The sequence below is a fragment of the Catharus ustulatus genome, chromosome 22, assembly GCF_009819885.2.
Source record: "Catharus ustulatus isolate bCatUst1 chromosome 22, bCatUst1.pri.v2, whole genome shotgun sequence".
In the NCBI taxonomy this organism is placed as follows: Eukaryota; Metazoa; Chordata; class Aves; order Passeriformes; family Turdidae; genus Catharus; species Catharus ustulatus.
The window spans coordinates 3,275,528-3,292,385 of record NC_046242.1 but is presented as its reverse complement, the minus strand read 5'-3'; the positions used below and the strand labels follow the sequence as shown (position 1 = coordinate 3,292,385).

General features: G+C 40.2%; 1 protein-coding gene across 1 annotated transcript in view; it reads left to right on the top strand.

Moving 5' to 3' along the window:
- The window catches only part of ULK2 (unc-51 like autophagy activating kinase 2), a 36,649-nt gene that overhangs the window by 7,958 nt on the left and 11,833 nt on the right, over nt 1-16,858 (top strand). Inside the window, exons 4-16 of the mRNA XM_033078177.1 lie at nt 3,413-3,445; nt 4,281-4,317; nt 5,506-5,679; nt 7,195-7,268; nt 7,750-7,851; nt 8,197-8,255; nt 8,549-8,631; nt 10,593-10,643; nt 11,032-11,117; nt 11,681-11,852; nt 12,743-12,803; nt 13,032-13,124; nt 15,973-16,110. Of these exons, the coding sequence (XP_032934068.1) occupies nt 3,413-3,445; nt 4,281-4,317; nt 5,506-5,679; nt 7,195-7,268; nt 7,750-7,851; nt 8,197-8,255; nt 8,549-8,631; nt 10,593-10,643; nt 11,032-11,117; nt 11,681-11,852; nt 12,743-12,803; nt 13,032-13,124; nt 15,973-16,110 (1,163 nt within the window). The remainder of the gene's footprint in view (nt 1-3,412; nt 3,446-4,280; nt 4,318-5,505; nt 5,680-7,194; nt 7,269-7,749; nt 7,852-8,196; nt 8,256-8,548; nt 8,632-10,592; nt 10,644-11,031; nt 11,118-11,680; nt 11,853-12,742; nt 12,804-13,031; nt 13,125-15,972; nt 16,111-16,858) is intronic.

Here is a 16,858-nt window from a genome sequence, read left to right as displayed (position 1 = left end):
AACTCTCCTGCTTTGGGGACTCCCATCATGAACTGCAGTGAAATAAAATCTACAGACTGGAAGCAAAAAGAGAAGAACTATTTGCCACAGTTTCTGCTTTGGGAGCTCACTAAGCTCCTTGCAGATCTTCAGTTCTGAAGGAGGACTTTTGAACCAAAATGAAATCTAGGGAATGTTCCTGCCAGTACTCCAGAGATCCAGCAACAGCTCTTGGGAGAAACCAGGGATGTTTTGACTTCTTTTTCAATTAATGACTTTTTAAGTGGCACTACTGTGCTGAGACTGGGATTCAAGTTGGAACTTTTCATCCCTCAAGGCAACTGGTGGAAGCCTTGGAGTAAAACATAGCAAGTTTTAGCAAATATATTACCTCTTAACCTCTTTCTCTTAGGATTGTCTCTTTACCTTTCAGAATTCTAAGTTGGTTTACTATTAATCTTTGCTTGCAAGTAAAACTTAGATTCAGAATAAAAAATGAGCAAAAGCAGATTTTTGTCAAGAAAACTTTCAGCAGCAAAACAAAGATTCCTGGGTGAAACTGGTAATTGTTGCAACACAGCAGATATTTGTTTTGCTTATTTATCTAGGTAAAAGTGTGGGTCAGAACAACTCCAGCTGCACTAATTTTGTGATCTGTACATCAATGCAAATTGTTGAAAGCTTTGTTATCTGTTCCAAGAGGCAGTTTAAAATAACTTGCTAGATCAGCTTTATTCCTGAATGTTAGATCTGAAACATGCTGGTTTTCTAATCTTTCCATTTTGAGCACTTTGCTCTGCTTAGCAGGTCAACAGAACTCACAAGTCTGGGAAATGTTGATAGGGATTGTTCAGAAAAATAATTTAGAAGGGCAAAATGTTTGTCCAGAACTGACTTGTCTTTTCTGAATGTATTCCCAAAATGGAGATCACATTCCCAGGCAGGCTGGCCAAGAACTGTAAGGCAAAATTTGAGCAGCTCTGAAGGGCTGAGCAAGTTCAGCTGTTTTGAACTAAAGCTTGTGTTGGTGGGATGGTGAAAAGTGTTTGGTTATGAGTTCAAGTTGGGACAAGTTGTGGCTGGGGAGGTTGGTATCAGTTCTGTGCAAACTATTACTTCCTCACTGTGAATTGGAGAGGACTTTTGAGTCTGGGAAAATGTCTTTGTGGAATGTCTAATCTGATTTATTAAAAAAGGATTTTCTAAGCTACATCAAGGAAACATGCTCTGCTTCTTACTCTGACTTTACCTGGTGATTTCATTTCTTATTTTTCATCAAGAATGGATAGCAATTAAAAAAAGAAAAGATGAGTAATTGCAGAAATGACTTTCTAAGCAGGTGAGGGCTGGCACAACAGAGCAAATCATCAGCTCTGTGTTTCTGAAGAGAGCAGTTCATTTGAGAGGACTTTGTTTCCAAGGGAATGCAGCAAACACATCCTCTTAGCTGTGTGATGAATAAATGTCTGTCATGAGCTGAGCATTACACGCTGCTGGTTTTGTGCAGTGGAGGCTCTGATGCTGTGGAACATCTTTGTGATTCATGGATTGCAGTGCTGGGGTGGAAATCCAGGAGCTGAGCTGTTTTCTTGTCACTGGAGGATGAACTTTCAGTGCTTCTTAGCTGGGTTGTTCTTTTCCACCTCACAGTTGTCCTTTAAGTGCTGTGGTCCTCAGCTGGCAGAATTTTTAATTTGATAAATTGAGATCTCAGAGCTGCTGTTTGGCATCTTTGGGATTCCTAAAAGCTTCTGTCTTGGAAGGTGTTGCTGCAAAGGAACAATGCAGAAAGGATCAATTACATATTTTCAGTAATTTGCAAAGCAAATACTGCTGGGTTTTTTTTTTGCTTTGCTGTATGCACTGAGGTTTTGAGGTGTTTAGAGGAATGTAAATTATGGTTCATGTTGGCCACAGCTATTGCAGGAACATTGAACAATTGGGACTTCCTGAAATGTGATCTGCTGCTGCTTTAATATTCTGTATTGGTTGGAGTTTGCCTGCCATTCCCAACAGATTTGACTCATGCTCCTAGAAACTTGCTTTCTTTGAAGCTAATTTCCAAATGTAAACAAATCTGCAAAATGTGCTTGATGTTTTGGGCTGGAAAGAACCTTAAATGCATTTCTGTAACACAGACATGAGTGACTAAATGCTTCCCAAAAGTGAAATAGGCTAATACAGTCTAGAATTAACCTTCAACCAGCCAGCTCATCCTGAACTGGAATTATTACCATTATCTGTAGCTGTCTGTGATGGGTTGTGCCATCCCTGACCTGTGTGGTGTTCAGGGTTGTTGCTTTCTCTAGCCTGGGCCCATGGGCCCATTTTTGCTTGTATTTCTGTTTTTCAAGCTTTCTAACATAAGCTGTTAGTGAACCTTTGACAATGGCACCCTGGTGGTAATTCTTGCCAGAGTGGTCAAATTGAAATCTGCAGTTCCAGTGCAAGCACAGAGAAAGGTGGCTGAGTTCACAGCATTCATTTTGCTCTGCAATGTCCCTTTTGACTTTCTTGTCACACTGTTTAGCAGAATTTAGTCAGACTGTCTGCAGTCCCACTTCCCACTGGGGCATGTGCCTGGCCTTGTCTGGTGCCATCTCACTTTTTTCCTTTAACTGCCTTGAAAAACATATTTTCCCTCAATCTGTCAACCCTTGTTTAAGTTTATTTTTAAAGGAAAAGGGAGGTAACACACTGTGTAACTAAAAGCATCATCCTGTTTACTGTACACTTCCCTTAGTTTCCTTCCAGTTCTCTTTGTGTTCTTTCAATTCTTAATCAGTTCAGATGGAGAAAAAATACTTTTACTTTATAAAAACTCTCAGAATCTTTAACTTTGTAGACCCAACAGAACTGTTTCATGCAAGAGACTCTGGAAAACAATGTTGATAATTAGCACAGACAGGTCAGGCCTTTCTTCCCTCAAACAAAATAAATATTTGGAAAAAGGATGCATGTTTTTGTTACAGTCAGGTTTAAGCACAGATTTATTCTTGTAACTGGATTTGTGGAGTGTGTAGATAATTTGCAGTTGAAGTTAGGCAATCTGTCTTTCAGGAAATAGCAAGAGAGGGAATTCAGGTTGCAGGTAGGTCATGGGAGGTCAGTGCTGTGGAAAATCTGAGGAGGGTGGACACAGCTCCCAGCTCTGCCATGAGGAGCATGGCAGGGATGTGCTGCTGCTCAGGGAGACACCTTATTGAAGTACTGCCTGGTGGTTTTATGGTTTTGCAGTTGAAAATATTTTTGAAAATGTAAAATATCTCACAGTAGAGAATCTATGCTCTGAAATGATCTTTTGTATGCTCTGAAAGAGTGACTTTACATTGAGGTGTCTCAGTGATTGAAAAATCCCATGTTACACTTGGTTAATGCAGGTACAGATTTTGTCTTCTCACATCCTTAAATCAGTTTTCTTCTCCTCTTTTAGGAAATGCCCAATTCTGTCTTCTTGGTCATGGAGGTATGTGTTAACATGTATGTTTCTGGTTGATTTTAAAGATTTTTAGACAAAATTATTCCTTTGCACAGCTGCAAACTACAGTAATTTCACCATTATAAGCTGCACCATTTTGACTAAAATTTTGGTCTGAACCCAAAGTGCGGCTTATAATCAGGTGTGGCTTATATATATGGACAAAGAATGAAAAGTTGCTGTTTTAGTTTGGAGGACAGGTGTCTGCTGAGAAAGGCAGGAGCTTCTCTTTGAAATGGAGAATGTAAACCCCCTCCCTCCAAATTATTATAATTTTGAAATCAAGGAGCTTTCAGGCAAAAATATGGGAATTAGGAATAACAGTTCTTTTCTAGGGAAATTAAAATAGAAATACAGCACTACAAAGAACAAACCCCAAACCCTGACACAGTCAGAGTACAACCTGACACCCGTCAGGCAGGGTGTTGGCAGCAGTCCCATCCCATGGTGGCTGCATCCTCCTGCAGTGACAGATGTGGCTCAGTTGGAGCAGTGCTCCTGTACAAGGTGCAGTTTCCCTCCGGAGCTCCAGTGGGGATGTGGAGAAATCCAGTTTTACTTTGAAAAGTAAATTCTAAATTCCGTATGCCCCACTAAATTTATCAGCACTGTTTGTTTCATAAATTATTCAGTTTCATGTTATGATACTGCAAGTATTGATGAAGTGTGACACCTCAAGTTATTAATTACAAATAATTAACAGAACGATGTTAAGGCAAACAGCTGGAAGGGATCTAATTTTCATTAAGAAATTACAAAGTAGGAATGATGTAGCAGATGTTTCAGTGCTTGTATTTTGAATAAAACCCTTTGTTTTTAACAGTACTGCAATGGTGGGGACTTGGCAGATTACTTACAAGGTAATTGGTTATTATATTTCCTTATTATTTTGCTTTACATGTTTATATTCTGTATTTCTGACATCCGTTGGTGTTTCTCTGAGATTTTTTTTTTTGCTTGTGCTTTAAATATGGGTGAATGAGGGTGAATGTGATTATACACAGACAAGAAATGCATTTTTTGGTTGATTTTTTTAAATTTTTTTTTGCCACAGCTGAATGTAACATTCCCTTATTTGACAGTGAGGGAGAAGCTGTAGTTAACCATAAGTAGCATGCTGAAAAAATGTGTGGGTTTCTATTTCTAAAACTGCATTTTGGGGGCTGTTCCCAGTGTTTCAGTTCCACCTGGTTTTATTTTCTGAGATGTGAACTTAAGAACATTGATTTACTTATAAAATAATGCTCTGGAGAAGGAGGCAGTGCTGGCTTAGGAGAGATTTTCCATGGCTCTGCCCAAAGTGAGGACAGAATTTATAAATCATGACAAATGGATTTTTATTCCAGCTACAATTTGGAGCAGAGATGTTAATCTTCATATTTTTCATGATGAAAATATTCTACTTGCCCTTGTGTCTCAGCCTGTTGAAAGAATCTTTTTTGTGCACTGCTATTGTTATGGTAACTGTGTGTATTAAAAGCCTAATTCACTTGCCATTAAAACCTTTGGAAAGACTCAGTGAAATCCTGCTCCTGTGTTTAGTGCTTTTTTGGGCTGCAGAATGAGATAATACCTTCAGAAAAGACTTTCAAAAGTACATCTGATGTTTTTTCCTTTCAAAATAAGTTTTATCGTGGATGAAATTTCTGAGCAGAGTGGTTCTCAGCATTCCCATTACCATTTGTTTAAAGAACAAATTTTATGGCTTCAGCTTTTAACATGATTTTTGGATCCACTTAATGTGAAGTTTTATTTTCTTGTCTCCTTTGCCTTTTTAGTCAGTTTGGGATTTAATGGCGATGGAGAAGTTTTACAATTACAATTCTACCAAGTTGAATAAAATATTGGAAAAACAAATGATTCAGAGTTCTGTAGCTGCTCTAAAACTATGGTGATGAGAATATTTACATTTGTAGAAAAGCAGTGGAGCCTGGATCATTCTGAGTGTAATTCACTCTATTTTCAGCTGACCACTGTGAAGTTCATTGCTTTTACCTAAAGCTCTTGATATTTCTTCTCCCCCCTGCTGCTGTGTGTGTCCCTGGCAGCTAAGGGGACTCTGAGTGAGGACACCATCCGAGTGTTCCTGCAGCAGATTGCAGCAGCCATGCGCATCCTGCACAGCAAAGGCATCATCCACAGGGACCTGAAGCCCCAGAACATCCTGCTGTCCTACGCCAGCCGCAGGAAATCCAGCGTCAGCGGCATCCGCATCAAAATAGGTACAGTCACTGTGGGGATCCAATTCCTCCAAAGCCATCTTCCCCTGGAACTTGCTGTAATACATAAGGGTTCCTAGATACCAAGGCTGAGCCAAACTCCTTAAGAATTTGGTCACTCTCTAACACATTGAAAGATAATTGGTTAAAAATGAGTTTGTGTAATTGGTCAGTTCATCTTTAGAACTTCTCACTTAGATGGGATGCTGTTCTTTGTATAAACTTTTATTGGCTGTAGTTTCAATCCCCTCTAAACCTATAAATATGACTGTCTCTCCTTCATCTCTGAGAGATGCTGCTTGACACCCTTCCCATGAAATAAAGATTCTTGTGGAACTCATCAAGCAAAGCCTCAGGTCTTCCTCTCCTGGCTGATGTGAGCTCCTGAGAGATGGCTGATCAATATTAGCAATCTCAGGTCCTGATAAAACAACTACCAGGGACAAAAAGAAAGCTTACAGTGCACCTCATTGCAAGGGGAAATCTGCCCTGGTGGGTTGTTTCCCTCCTCAGAAATACCTCTCCAGTTCAAGTACTGGATGTGGAGTGTGTTCAGTTGATGCAAATCAGACAGCAAGTCAAGAATGATGAGCTTCGTGCTGTGCTGCATTCTCAGGATAAAAAAAGGTTGAATCATAAAGACCTTTTTGGTTAAATTTGCAGGACAAATCTGTCTAGCTGATGTTTCTAGTACTAAACTATTTTAATTAGGCATAAATCTAACTTTTGAAACTTGAAGTAGCCTTTAACCCATTTCAAAACTCTTAAATGCTAGACTCCAATTGCAGTTCCAGCTGTTTTCTTTTTTAGTGGTAGATCCTCCCAAGGTTTAGAAATGAAGGTCATGACCTATTTTTGGCATGGCAGAAGGGAGATTTGGCCTTGTAACAGGGGAGACATGGGAAATGTTCAAGGTAGTACCAAACTTTTCTGCAGAGGCCACTTCAGGAGTTCTAATCACTCCTTGTTAAGTGTCTATTTAAAACTACCTTGTTTTTAACAAGTTTTTTCCTGTGCTTTTCCTCAAAAACTGCACTGGGAAGACAAAGCTTCTTACTGTCCTTACTTGGTACTTCAGATGCTCTTGCCTGCATGGAAAATTCAGGCACCTGAAACTTGACTTCTTCAACTTGTACCTGATGTGATTTCACTGCAGGCAGATTGTATATTCATCACTCTTAATGAGCCATTTATATTTAGCCAGTGACTTTAATCCTTTCCTGCTGACGCCAGACAGGCTGTTCTGCAGCTGGGGAGGTGCCTGAGCAGCAGTTTGTGCAAATGATGTCACTGCTGCTTCTTGGCTGGCTCATTTGAAAGAGAATACATTATTCTTTCAGCATGACAAAGGTTCTGCTATTCCATGTAGCTGGCTACATATTAAACCTGTCCTTTTTTTTTTTTTTTTCAATCCCACTGTTGATTGTAGCAGATTTCAGTCAGAGACAGGTGATTTTTAGACTGTAAAAATTTGGAAATGATCTTTCTCTGCATTGACCAAGGTTGTTCTTTACACAGCTGACTTTGGGTTTGCTCGGTATCTGCACAGCAACATGATGGCTGCAACTCTGTGTGGTTCCCCTATGTACATGGTAAGGGATATTTCACATTATCTTGTTTATCTCAAACATTCTTCTGCCAGGACAAAATAATTGACTGCTTGCAGCTTGGCAAAAGCCAAGGATCAGGGACAGAGTATAGTTCCCCTTTCCATACTTTTACTACCTTTTTTTTTTTATCCTTGGGATTTGGACATCATGATTGTTAAAATCAAACATCAAATATTTCTTAGTGGTTCTCTGTCCAAAATAAGAACTGCAGGAGCCAAGTAAATAACATTTCCCTCTTCTTCCCAAACGTGCCAAATGCTTCAGAACATCAGCATTTCTAATTTTTTGAAACACAACTTTCATTTTATGTGGAGCTGGTGTCTCTCAAGCCATGTGATGCACATGAAAATGTTAATTTTCTCTTACTATCAGGTGGTCTCTGTTAATACTGCTCTGACAGTAGATTGATACTGCTGTGGTTTTCCATTTTTTTTCCCTTCTGAGTCTTTGCTGTTCTTTCCAGGCCCCTGAAGTGATTATGTCTCAGCACTATGATGCTAAAGCAGACCTGTGGAGCATAGGAACTGTGATTTATCAGTGTCTTGTTGGAAAACCACCTTTTCAGGTAACACTCTCTTTTCTTTTTCCCTCTTCTCAGTCTCAAGGGCATTCCTTGGGCTCTTGCTTCTCATCAGGAAAGCAGAAGCAAATGATGTCTGAGTGTTGGTGCTGAAAAAGCTTGACAAGACCAGGGGAGAAGTTGTTTTTGCTTAGTCTGCATGATGAGTGTGCTCAGTCCAGAGGAAATACATAAATAAGGATCCTCAGTGCTGGAGTCACTGCTCTGCTTGGTGTTTTCTCCTTTAATGCCCATATGCAAAAGTCTCCTTTTTGTGTATGTGTGCTTAGGTACAAAGGCTATTTCCTCCATGAAACCAAGCTTTAATTGATGTACTTTTTTATTTGACAGGCCAATAGTCCTCAAGATTTGAGAATGTTTTATGAAAAGAACAGGAATTTGATTCCTAGGTATGTCGCTGTGGCCTTTCCTATCACTTACACTTGTTGATTGAGCACTTTTTCATCTTGGGGAATGCCTGGGATTCATAAAAATATTTGCTGTTGCTATCTTTGCACAGTGAATCATGTTGCATCTTACCTTCACTGTACCTAGCTGAAACTAAGTGTTCTAGGGCTGTAAAGCATGGATAGTGATGACTTAGGGACATGGCTGAATGCTGATTTCCTGAAATTCAATGTGCTATGCATTATTCAGTGCATGCATTACATTTAATGCATGTTTTACTTCCTCCTGTGTGCAGCATTCCTAGGGAAACATCATCTTACCTGGCTGACCTGCTGTTGGGTTTGCTTCAGAGAAACCAAAAGGATAGAATGGACTTTGGTATGTATTTATTTTTCCTTCTTGCTCTTTTGACTTTCCTTGTTAGTTGTATTCATGTGACCAGAATAATTATCTTGACCTTTTGGCCACAGCCAATTACATGAGAAGTGAAGTGGGGTTTTTTCCTTCTCTGTTTTCATAAGGAAGGCAGGGGTAGCTAAAACAAATCACTGGATAACTGCTGTCAGTACTAAGTGATGCACATAAATCATGACCTTGTTTTTGAGTAGTGAAATATAAATCAGTTTAATTCTTTCAATTGTGCCCTTTCCTTCAAGGGCTCACTGCTATACCTTAAATTTCATGTTGAAGTCTTATTTCTGTTACTTTAACTGGTGGGAGCAAACATTTCTCATCTCCGTGTTCTGGAAGAAGCCACTTTGGAAACACACCATTGAAAAGTTACATCTTGATTAATTCTTCTTAGCTGCATCTTGTATGTCATTATATTCATGCTGCTTATTTAAATTTTATGGCACCACTTGTTAATGTAGTTTTATCACAGCTGCCAGGAAATGTTAATGTTAAAATTTTAGTTCAGATCCAGAAAAAGCTCACGATAATTGGGTAGAGTGTCACAAATTATATTTACAGTATCCAGAGGTCAGTATATAAATCTCTATGTGTAGCAGAAATAATACATCACAAACATGGACTGTGAGTAATTGATTCCACTCTGCATGTGCTGAACCCTCCAGTTTCTTCAAACATGGGAAATTCACTGTATCACTTGTGGTGGTGGGAGAAAGCGTTTGTGCTTCGAAAGAAAAATAGAAAGCGGAATGGCAGTGATGAAAGTCATGTTTTCCTTGGCTGAGCCACTTAAAGGGCCTCAAAGGGGCTGCTCTGGAATGTGCTTAGCAAAGGGAGTGAAAGGGAGAGTTTATAGCAGAGCCCAGTTGCCTGTTGTTAAAGTAAAAATAGCACTGGAAATGTTGTTGATCTTCCAGCAATATGAAGTAGAACAGCAGGTGTTATACAAAAGCTGGAGAGCACCTGATCCCTGTGTTGAAGTTAATAATTACATTATTCAGGCATTACAGCTGGATTCCTTCCCTTATTGGGTCATGGAGAAAAGTGTTGCTGAAGGAAGGGAGATACTGCAGGCCTCAGATTCTTTCTCTTTTTTTTCTCCTTGTTATTTACTTATGTCTGAGGCACAGCATTGTTTTTCCTCCAGTGTTAGGACATTAAAGTTCACTCAGCTCAGCAGCTGGCTCCCACCAAGCCTCAAATTCCCTGAACCAGCTGAACACTTCTTGCAGAACAAAACTTTCCATGTAACCTGGTGGCCAACTGGTTATGCTCAATTAAGAGTGTCTCAGCATATCCATTTACAACAAAAGCAAAGTATTTCTAATGTAACAACAGTGGGTTCACTGAGGTAGCTGTTACAGAAATGGTGTCTAATTCTGCTTTATGCCATGAACTGGCTGCACAGGTTGTGTTCTGCTGTTGGGAAGTGGAAAGGAGAATGGCTCTGCTGTGATTTTTTTTTTTTTGGCACCTAAGGTGTAGCATTAATGGCTTCAAAAAGAAATGTCAATCCTTGGGAAAGGCAGAGCTGCAAATACTTTCAGTGTCTGATGTGAAAAATGCTCAGTGCTTTGAAGAGCAGACTGAAAGTGAATTACTGCCACAGAAAACATAATTTCCTCAGCAGCATAGGGAAGTTTCTTGTGTACATGACTTGTAAGTGCAGTCACAAGATTTCTTCTAGTGATTCAGTCTGATTTGCCTTGCTGACTGATGGTTGAAGTTATTCAATTGATTCTTGTTTCCTTTCCAAACTCTATAGCAGCACATACCATGGAAAGCTTTAATCTTTTATAAGCTCTTCACCCTCTGGCTCTGCAGAGTTGATTCTGGGAAGGCAAGCATTTATCACCATCTGCACTACAGTCTGTAAATTCTGTCATTTGTACATCTACTCACAATGGTGCTTGTTTCTTCTTCTACAGAAGCATTTTTCAACCACCCTTTCCTGGATCACGTTTCAACAGTGAAAAAATGTAAGTAGTTTGCTTTTTTTTTTTTTTTTTCACTTATTTGTATGAATGATGAATGTTGAGGGCTGGGAGGGAGAAAGATCTGCCAAATATCACACTAAGTGTTTATGAGACATTTTCCCCAGCCTGCCTGTTGTTGTGCTCTATTATGAGCCTGAGTGTTGAATCCTTTCTTGTATTATGCCAGACTGAAATGTGATACTTATTTACTTGTTCTTTTGACGTTTGCACTGAACTTAAATACCCTCGTGTGATTGAGGATGTGCTGTTCTTATGAACTGTGGAAGGGCTTATGAATGAGGAGCAGTGAGGAAATTTGTTTGAAATTCAGCCTTTTGAAGTCTTAGTCCCTTTTTTTTTTTTTTTCCCCTCTGTTTTTTCTTTCTTCTAGCTTGTCCTGTACCAGTGCCCACATACCCAGGCTCAGTCTCTGGCAGTTCCTGTGGTAGCTCCCCTTGTCGCTTTGCTTCTCCTCCAGTAAGTTCTGTGTTACACAACAATCTCCAGAAAATGTTTTCTGTAATGTTTAGCCAAGAATTCGTGAATTTTTAAAGTGTTTTAATACTTGAACACTGTAAGCTGTCATGTTCAGGAGCAAAGAGCAAGAAACACCCCTGTCTTTTCCTTAAATGCCATTAACACTTTGGTGCTCTCTGCTCCTTGTGTTGTATCTTGTTGTTCTTTTTGGTAAAGGTAAAAAAATACATAGAAATATCAAATGCTAGAGCAGCAAATCTTTAGATGTTCTGCTTTGGTTTGCAATGTAATGGCTGTTACAGATAAATTTTGAATTGTTTTTTTCTAAGGCCCCTTATTACAAACCAATTACTTCAATTGTATGTGACATTTGGAACAGGTACATCTGTATCACCAGGAATGATTGAATAAATCACAATTGTTTAAACTCACAACCTAATCAGCCTAGAACTAAACTGACACAACAGGGTTATCCAGCATTTGAAATGTCATAGTTCAAAAGCATTTCTACTTTCTGAATCACTGGATTTTTTAACTTTCTTTTTCCCACCACCCCCCTCCAGTCTCTGCCAGACATGCAGCACATTCAAGAAGAAAATTTGTCTTCCCCTCCACTGGGTCCTCCTAACTATCTTCAAGTCTCTAAAGACTCTGCCAGTACCAGTAGCAAGAACTCCTCTTGTGACACAGATGACTTTGTTCTTGTCCCACACAATATCTCTTCAGACCATTCATGTAAGAACCTTTCTTGTTTTTACATCTCAACCCAATTTTCATTCATAACACACTTCTACCTCCTTTTGTTCTTTGGCTCTCTTTGCTCTAAATGTGTCTGAATTCAAATTGAAATTAATTTATGTAGTTTGATTCCTTTTTGGAAGGAAACTCTTTGGTACTGCACATCCATCTGGGATGTTGTTATCTTCAATTGAACAGCCAAATATGCAATAGGGGTGGTTTAAAGTCATGGAAAATAGTGGGGCTTGGCAGTAGAAGAAGAGAGATTCAGTTGTAAACAACTGCTGATAAAAGACCCAAGGATTCTCTTGGAATTCTTTGTGGAAGCAGGCACTTTGTTTTCTCCACACTCAGTGAACATTTATAACTTATGCTCTAGAGCTTTAAATAACAGGTGTAGATAAAAATATAAAACACTTCTAACATGAAAGGTACAGCATCAGCCTGGGCTTGCACAAAGGAAAAACTTGGATGTAGCACTTTATGGCACAGTCCCAACCTGAATTGCACAAAGTCAGCTGATTTCTGGATGATGCCACCAACTTGTGGTAAATATTTGACTAAAGGACTGCCTGAAGGTTTCTACCATCCACTGTTATAAACATCCCAGTGCTGATACCTTGTACTCCTGAACAATTGAGTTTATTTCAAAACTATTAATATGGCAAAAACCTGCAAACAAACAGCAAAATAACTTGGTCAAGAACTCCCTTCCCCAGTTCCATTTTTGTTGGGAGTCACATTTGAGCTATTTACCTACACAAAACCTTTTGTGGGAAACTTTTGCATGTTGAAATGTTTTTCTCTACAACAGCAATGTGGAAGATGTATTTTTTTTTTCTGATTCTGCTTGCTGACGTGGGTTTTGCATGTGTTCCCTCCTGCAGATGACATGCCTTTGGGAGCAGCTGGCAGGCGGGCTTCCAGCGAGTTCTTGATGTGTGGAGGGTAGGTGTGCTGAGCTTCTTCCAAAAGAAACCTCTTCTAAAATGGGTGCTGCAGCTGCAGAAGGGGGTTCTGGGCTTTTGGCACTGGGTTATCATAGCTCTGGGGGCTGTCTGAAAGATGAAGAATTGAATTTGAGTATCTAAACAGCTTGAGTTCAGGAAGTTTTGCTGCCAAGTAGAGTTTCTCTGGGGTGAGGACCTGTCTTGACAGTGGTTTTTATTTTCACAGGCAGTCACCATTAACTATTTCTGGAAGCTCAGGAACTGTACAGAAACCATCCTCAGCCTCTTCTCGAAGTGCTGCTTCTGGCCCAGCTAACAGGTGTGTGATGTGGCCTTAGATGCTCTGCTGGTTTATGGTTTTGGCTTTATTTATTTTAATTTTTTTTGAATTGTGAAACTTGACTATAATAGAAACCAGACTCCCAGGCTCTCTACCTTCATACCTTCTCTGGTGCATCCCAAAAAAAATTCTGTAAGGAGCTGGGAGCATTCTTTGTCTGTTCACATTTAAAAGCAGAAATTTAGGGACATAACTGCTTTGTCTTCTTTGGTGTTGGGAAGCACAGCACAGCCTTCATGTAGTCAGTCAAGATGTTGAATGCAGATACATTTTGAGAAGTGGTTGTGAGAGAAGAGGAACTTTGAAAGCCCAGATTGCTGAGGATTTGTGTCTCGTGGCTGGCTTGGTTTGTCTGGTCACTGGGTGTGGCTTTTGTGCAAGTGATTATTGTGAAGTTGATGGTTGTGTCTCACCAAATGCCAGAGTCACATGAAAGAGCTAAACATGTATTGCAGGTTTTCCATCAGCAGGACTGGTAATTAGTCCCCTTTCTTCCACATGGCTGTAGGCTTCATTTTCTGCTGATTTAAAATAGAACTGATTTTCCTCAGTGTGGCCTGAAAGTTTTCCTGTGTCACATTGGAAAATGTAAAGCTTAATTATGATGTTTAACTACTCATGGGATATCTAAGCAGAATTTGTTCAAGTGATGAATTTCATGATGTTTTCAGTACAAACAGAAAGAGGATGGGTGGCTAACTGGGGAATAAAGCTATTATGTTGGGTGCATTTTTGACTTGTGCCAGTGCTAGAGGGCTGCAAGTCAGCATTATTTGTTTAGAAATGCTTGTCACAAAAAAAGTTTGTTACTTTGTGCTGATCTTTGTACAGTTGGTGAAATCTGCTGACAGAGGCTGTCAATACAGCTTTTAGCCTCATGTTTTATGTTTAAGGGCAGATAATGGGGATGGTTTTCCTCTAGAGATCCATTTGCTCTGAACTGGCCATGTACAGTGTAGTACAAATACACTGTTCTTTCCTTTTTTGTGTCAGGAAGGGTTTTTAGAGTTTGAAATTTTATGAAAATATTCCAGTTGTGGTACCTGTACACTGCTAAGAGCTAAATAGTCATGTGATTAGAAACAGGTGTCTACTATTCACACTCTGTTTGTGCTATAATATTTTGATTTAATTACTGGCTGAGTTAATTCAGTTACTGCATTCAGGGCTGCATGAGGCATGGTCTGAAGAAAGCAGTGTGTGTGTCTGCTATTCTACAAGATTTTGGTTTTGGTTTTGGGGTTTGGTTTTTTATTTCCTGACAAATATTCTTTCATTGTTTGTGGCTTGGTTTTTTTTTCAGTTTTTTGGTGTTTTACAAAAGGTTATGCCCTGTGAAACAGTGAATCTTTCTGATTAGCTGATGAAACAGAATTAATTGTGCCCACAGTGCTTTGTTCACAGACAGAATCCAGCCAGAATGGGCACACTAGGTCAAGGTGGTTCACTCTCCTGTGGTTTATTACCAGTTTTATCCTCTGGATCTCAGAGAAACAAGATTTACATGCAGCTCTGCACACATCTGTATTGCATTTTCTCTGACTGGTAACAAACCACATCAGACTGGAGGATGCTGGGCCAGAGCTCAGCCTGCAAGGCTGTGTGAGAGCAGGGAAAGGCATTTTCTGTGCTGAGTTCTTTAAAAGCTGAAGTGCCTTCATGGTCTCCTGAGTGCCACAGTTTAAATAACATCTGCTTCCCTCTCCTGGGGAGAGGCTCCCTGTGCTCCCTGAATGTGCTGTGTAGTCATGGCAGGCTGCCCACAGCCTTCCTGTGGTTTCCACTTGGGAGTCCTTCTCCTTGCCTGGAAGTTTTCAGGTTTTCTGCTGACTGTGTGCCCACAGCCAACTTCCAAATTACTCTGTGGGATCCAGAAACTGGGTGGCAACAGCAGGACAAATTTATTTTATTTTTGCTAAGGAAGTGTGCCTATTTGGAGCTAATATTTCATTCTAATTGGTAACAAAGAGAATAGGACAATTACAGTAAAAAAAACAGATTTCTGTTCAGCTGGAGCCAGACAGGGAGTCTTGTAACTGCCTGTTTTCCTAGAGAATTTTTTCACATTTCTTCTAAGAATTTATAATCTGTCCTTAAAGACATGGTCAATAAAAGGCCAGATAGTAAAATGATTATCTTCCCAACAGCCCATTTGTTTGAAATTCTTTCCGGTGAGTTGTGTTTTCCTTTAAAAGTGTTGGTTACTGATTACATGCAGAGTTTGAGTCCCTTATCAGGAGCCACACTGGGGCGAGGCAGGTCCCTGCCACTGCAGCTGAACTTGGGCAATCTGCACTTGGAATCTGTGGATTAATGTTCAGGTGTGTGGTTTGGCTCCTGCTCTCAGGAGTTGGTCGTTACATTACATAACATGTTTTCCTCCTGCAAGTTCACAGTGTCTCTGGGGATATCTCTGCCTGTGCTTCAGTGGCTTTTGTCCACATTCCAGTCCTGCTCTGAACTTCCTGTCCCTGGCGCTCTGGGTTTTCCTAGAACACTATTTTCAAGTGTGGTAAACACAGCAGGCGGCTTGGCAGGGAGTCAGAGGGATCTGGAGATCTCAGTGATGTGTGACCAAGGGCTGAATCCCAGCTCCATGTGATCCCAGCCAGTGCAGGGAAGGCAGGGAGTCCTGACCAGCTCCTGATCCTCCTCAGTGCAGCGCTGGAGCTCGGTGAGGACAAACCGAGATCGCAGCGCACCCAGGGAGCACAGAACTTGATTTGCCTGCTTCCTAGATTTTCTCCAAATTCCTACAGTACAATTCTGAGAGAGTGAGACCAGCCTACCTGTACTCATCTCCTGTCTCCACACCTCCCAACCTCAGGCACTGTCAGCCTTCCGTGTCCCCCCGCAGCGAGACGGCGCCGATCCCGGTTCCCACGCAGCTCCGCAATTACCAGCGCATCGAACAGAACCTCTCCTCCACTGCCAGCCCCGTGTCAAACCCCCACGGATCACCCAGGTGAGGCTGGGCTTTTTAACTCCTCTCTCTTGGGTCTGGTTGGTGTTTGTATCCTGGAAGATGTCTCTGCTTTCTCGCTGATGTCTTTTTATTTTTTCCGCGCTTGAAGAGATGTTTCAATGATAACAAATAAAAGCCCTTCACAATCTCAAGATTGTTGGATGGGCACTTGAAATATTTCATGAAAACAAAATGAGCTTGTTCTTTTACTCAAAATGCAACCCAAGAAGGTAAAAAGATGAAGCCTTGCTTTTTTGCTGCTCTTTGTGTATTGCATGGCATTACATCATGAACTGAAATGTCAGTAATAAGTTATGTTTTGTTTTCACACATGTAGTGGTGAGATGAATGCTTTGTTCTGTAGAATATCAAGGAAACAATTTTTGGCATGCTGATTAACCAGCTTGTCTCATTACAAAGCTCTAGTGAGCCAGACTTACTCTCTGCCTTGTGGTCTGCAGGATCAGGCTGGTGAAGGTCAAAGACTCATAAATAGACTACTCAGAACTCTGGAGATCTTTACAAAAACAAATTCCAGGGGTTTTTGCATATTTTTTTTCCAGGATCCCTGATTTGATTATAGTTGCTACATTCAGGGAAATTACTTTCCCTTAAATAATCTGTTTTCAGTTATCTGATTTGGATTCCAGACCCAATATGAAATTTTTGTCAGAATCTTTGCTGATTAAAAAATGGGAATATATAGCAATAATTGATTGTGAAATTAAAAAAAAATTGATTATCAAGT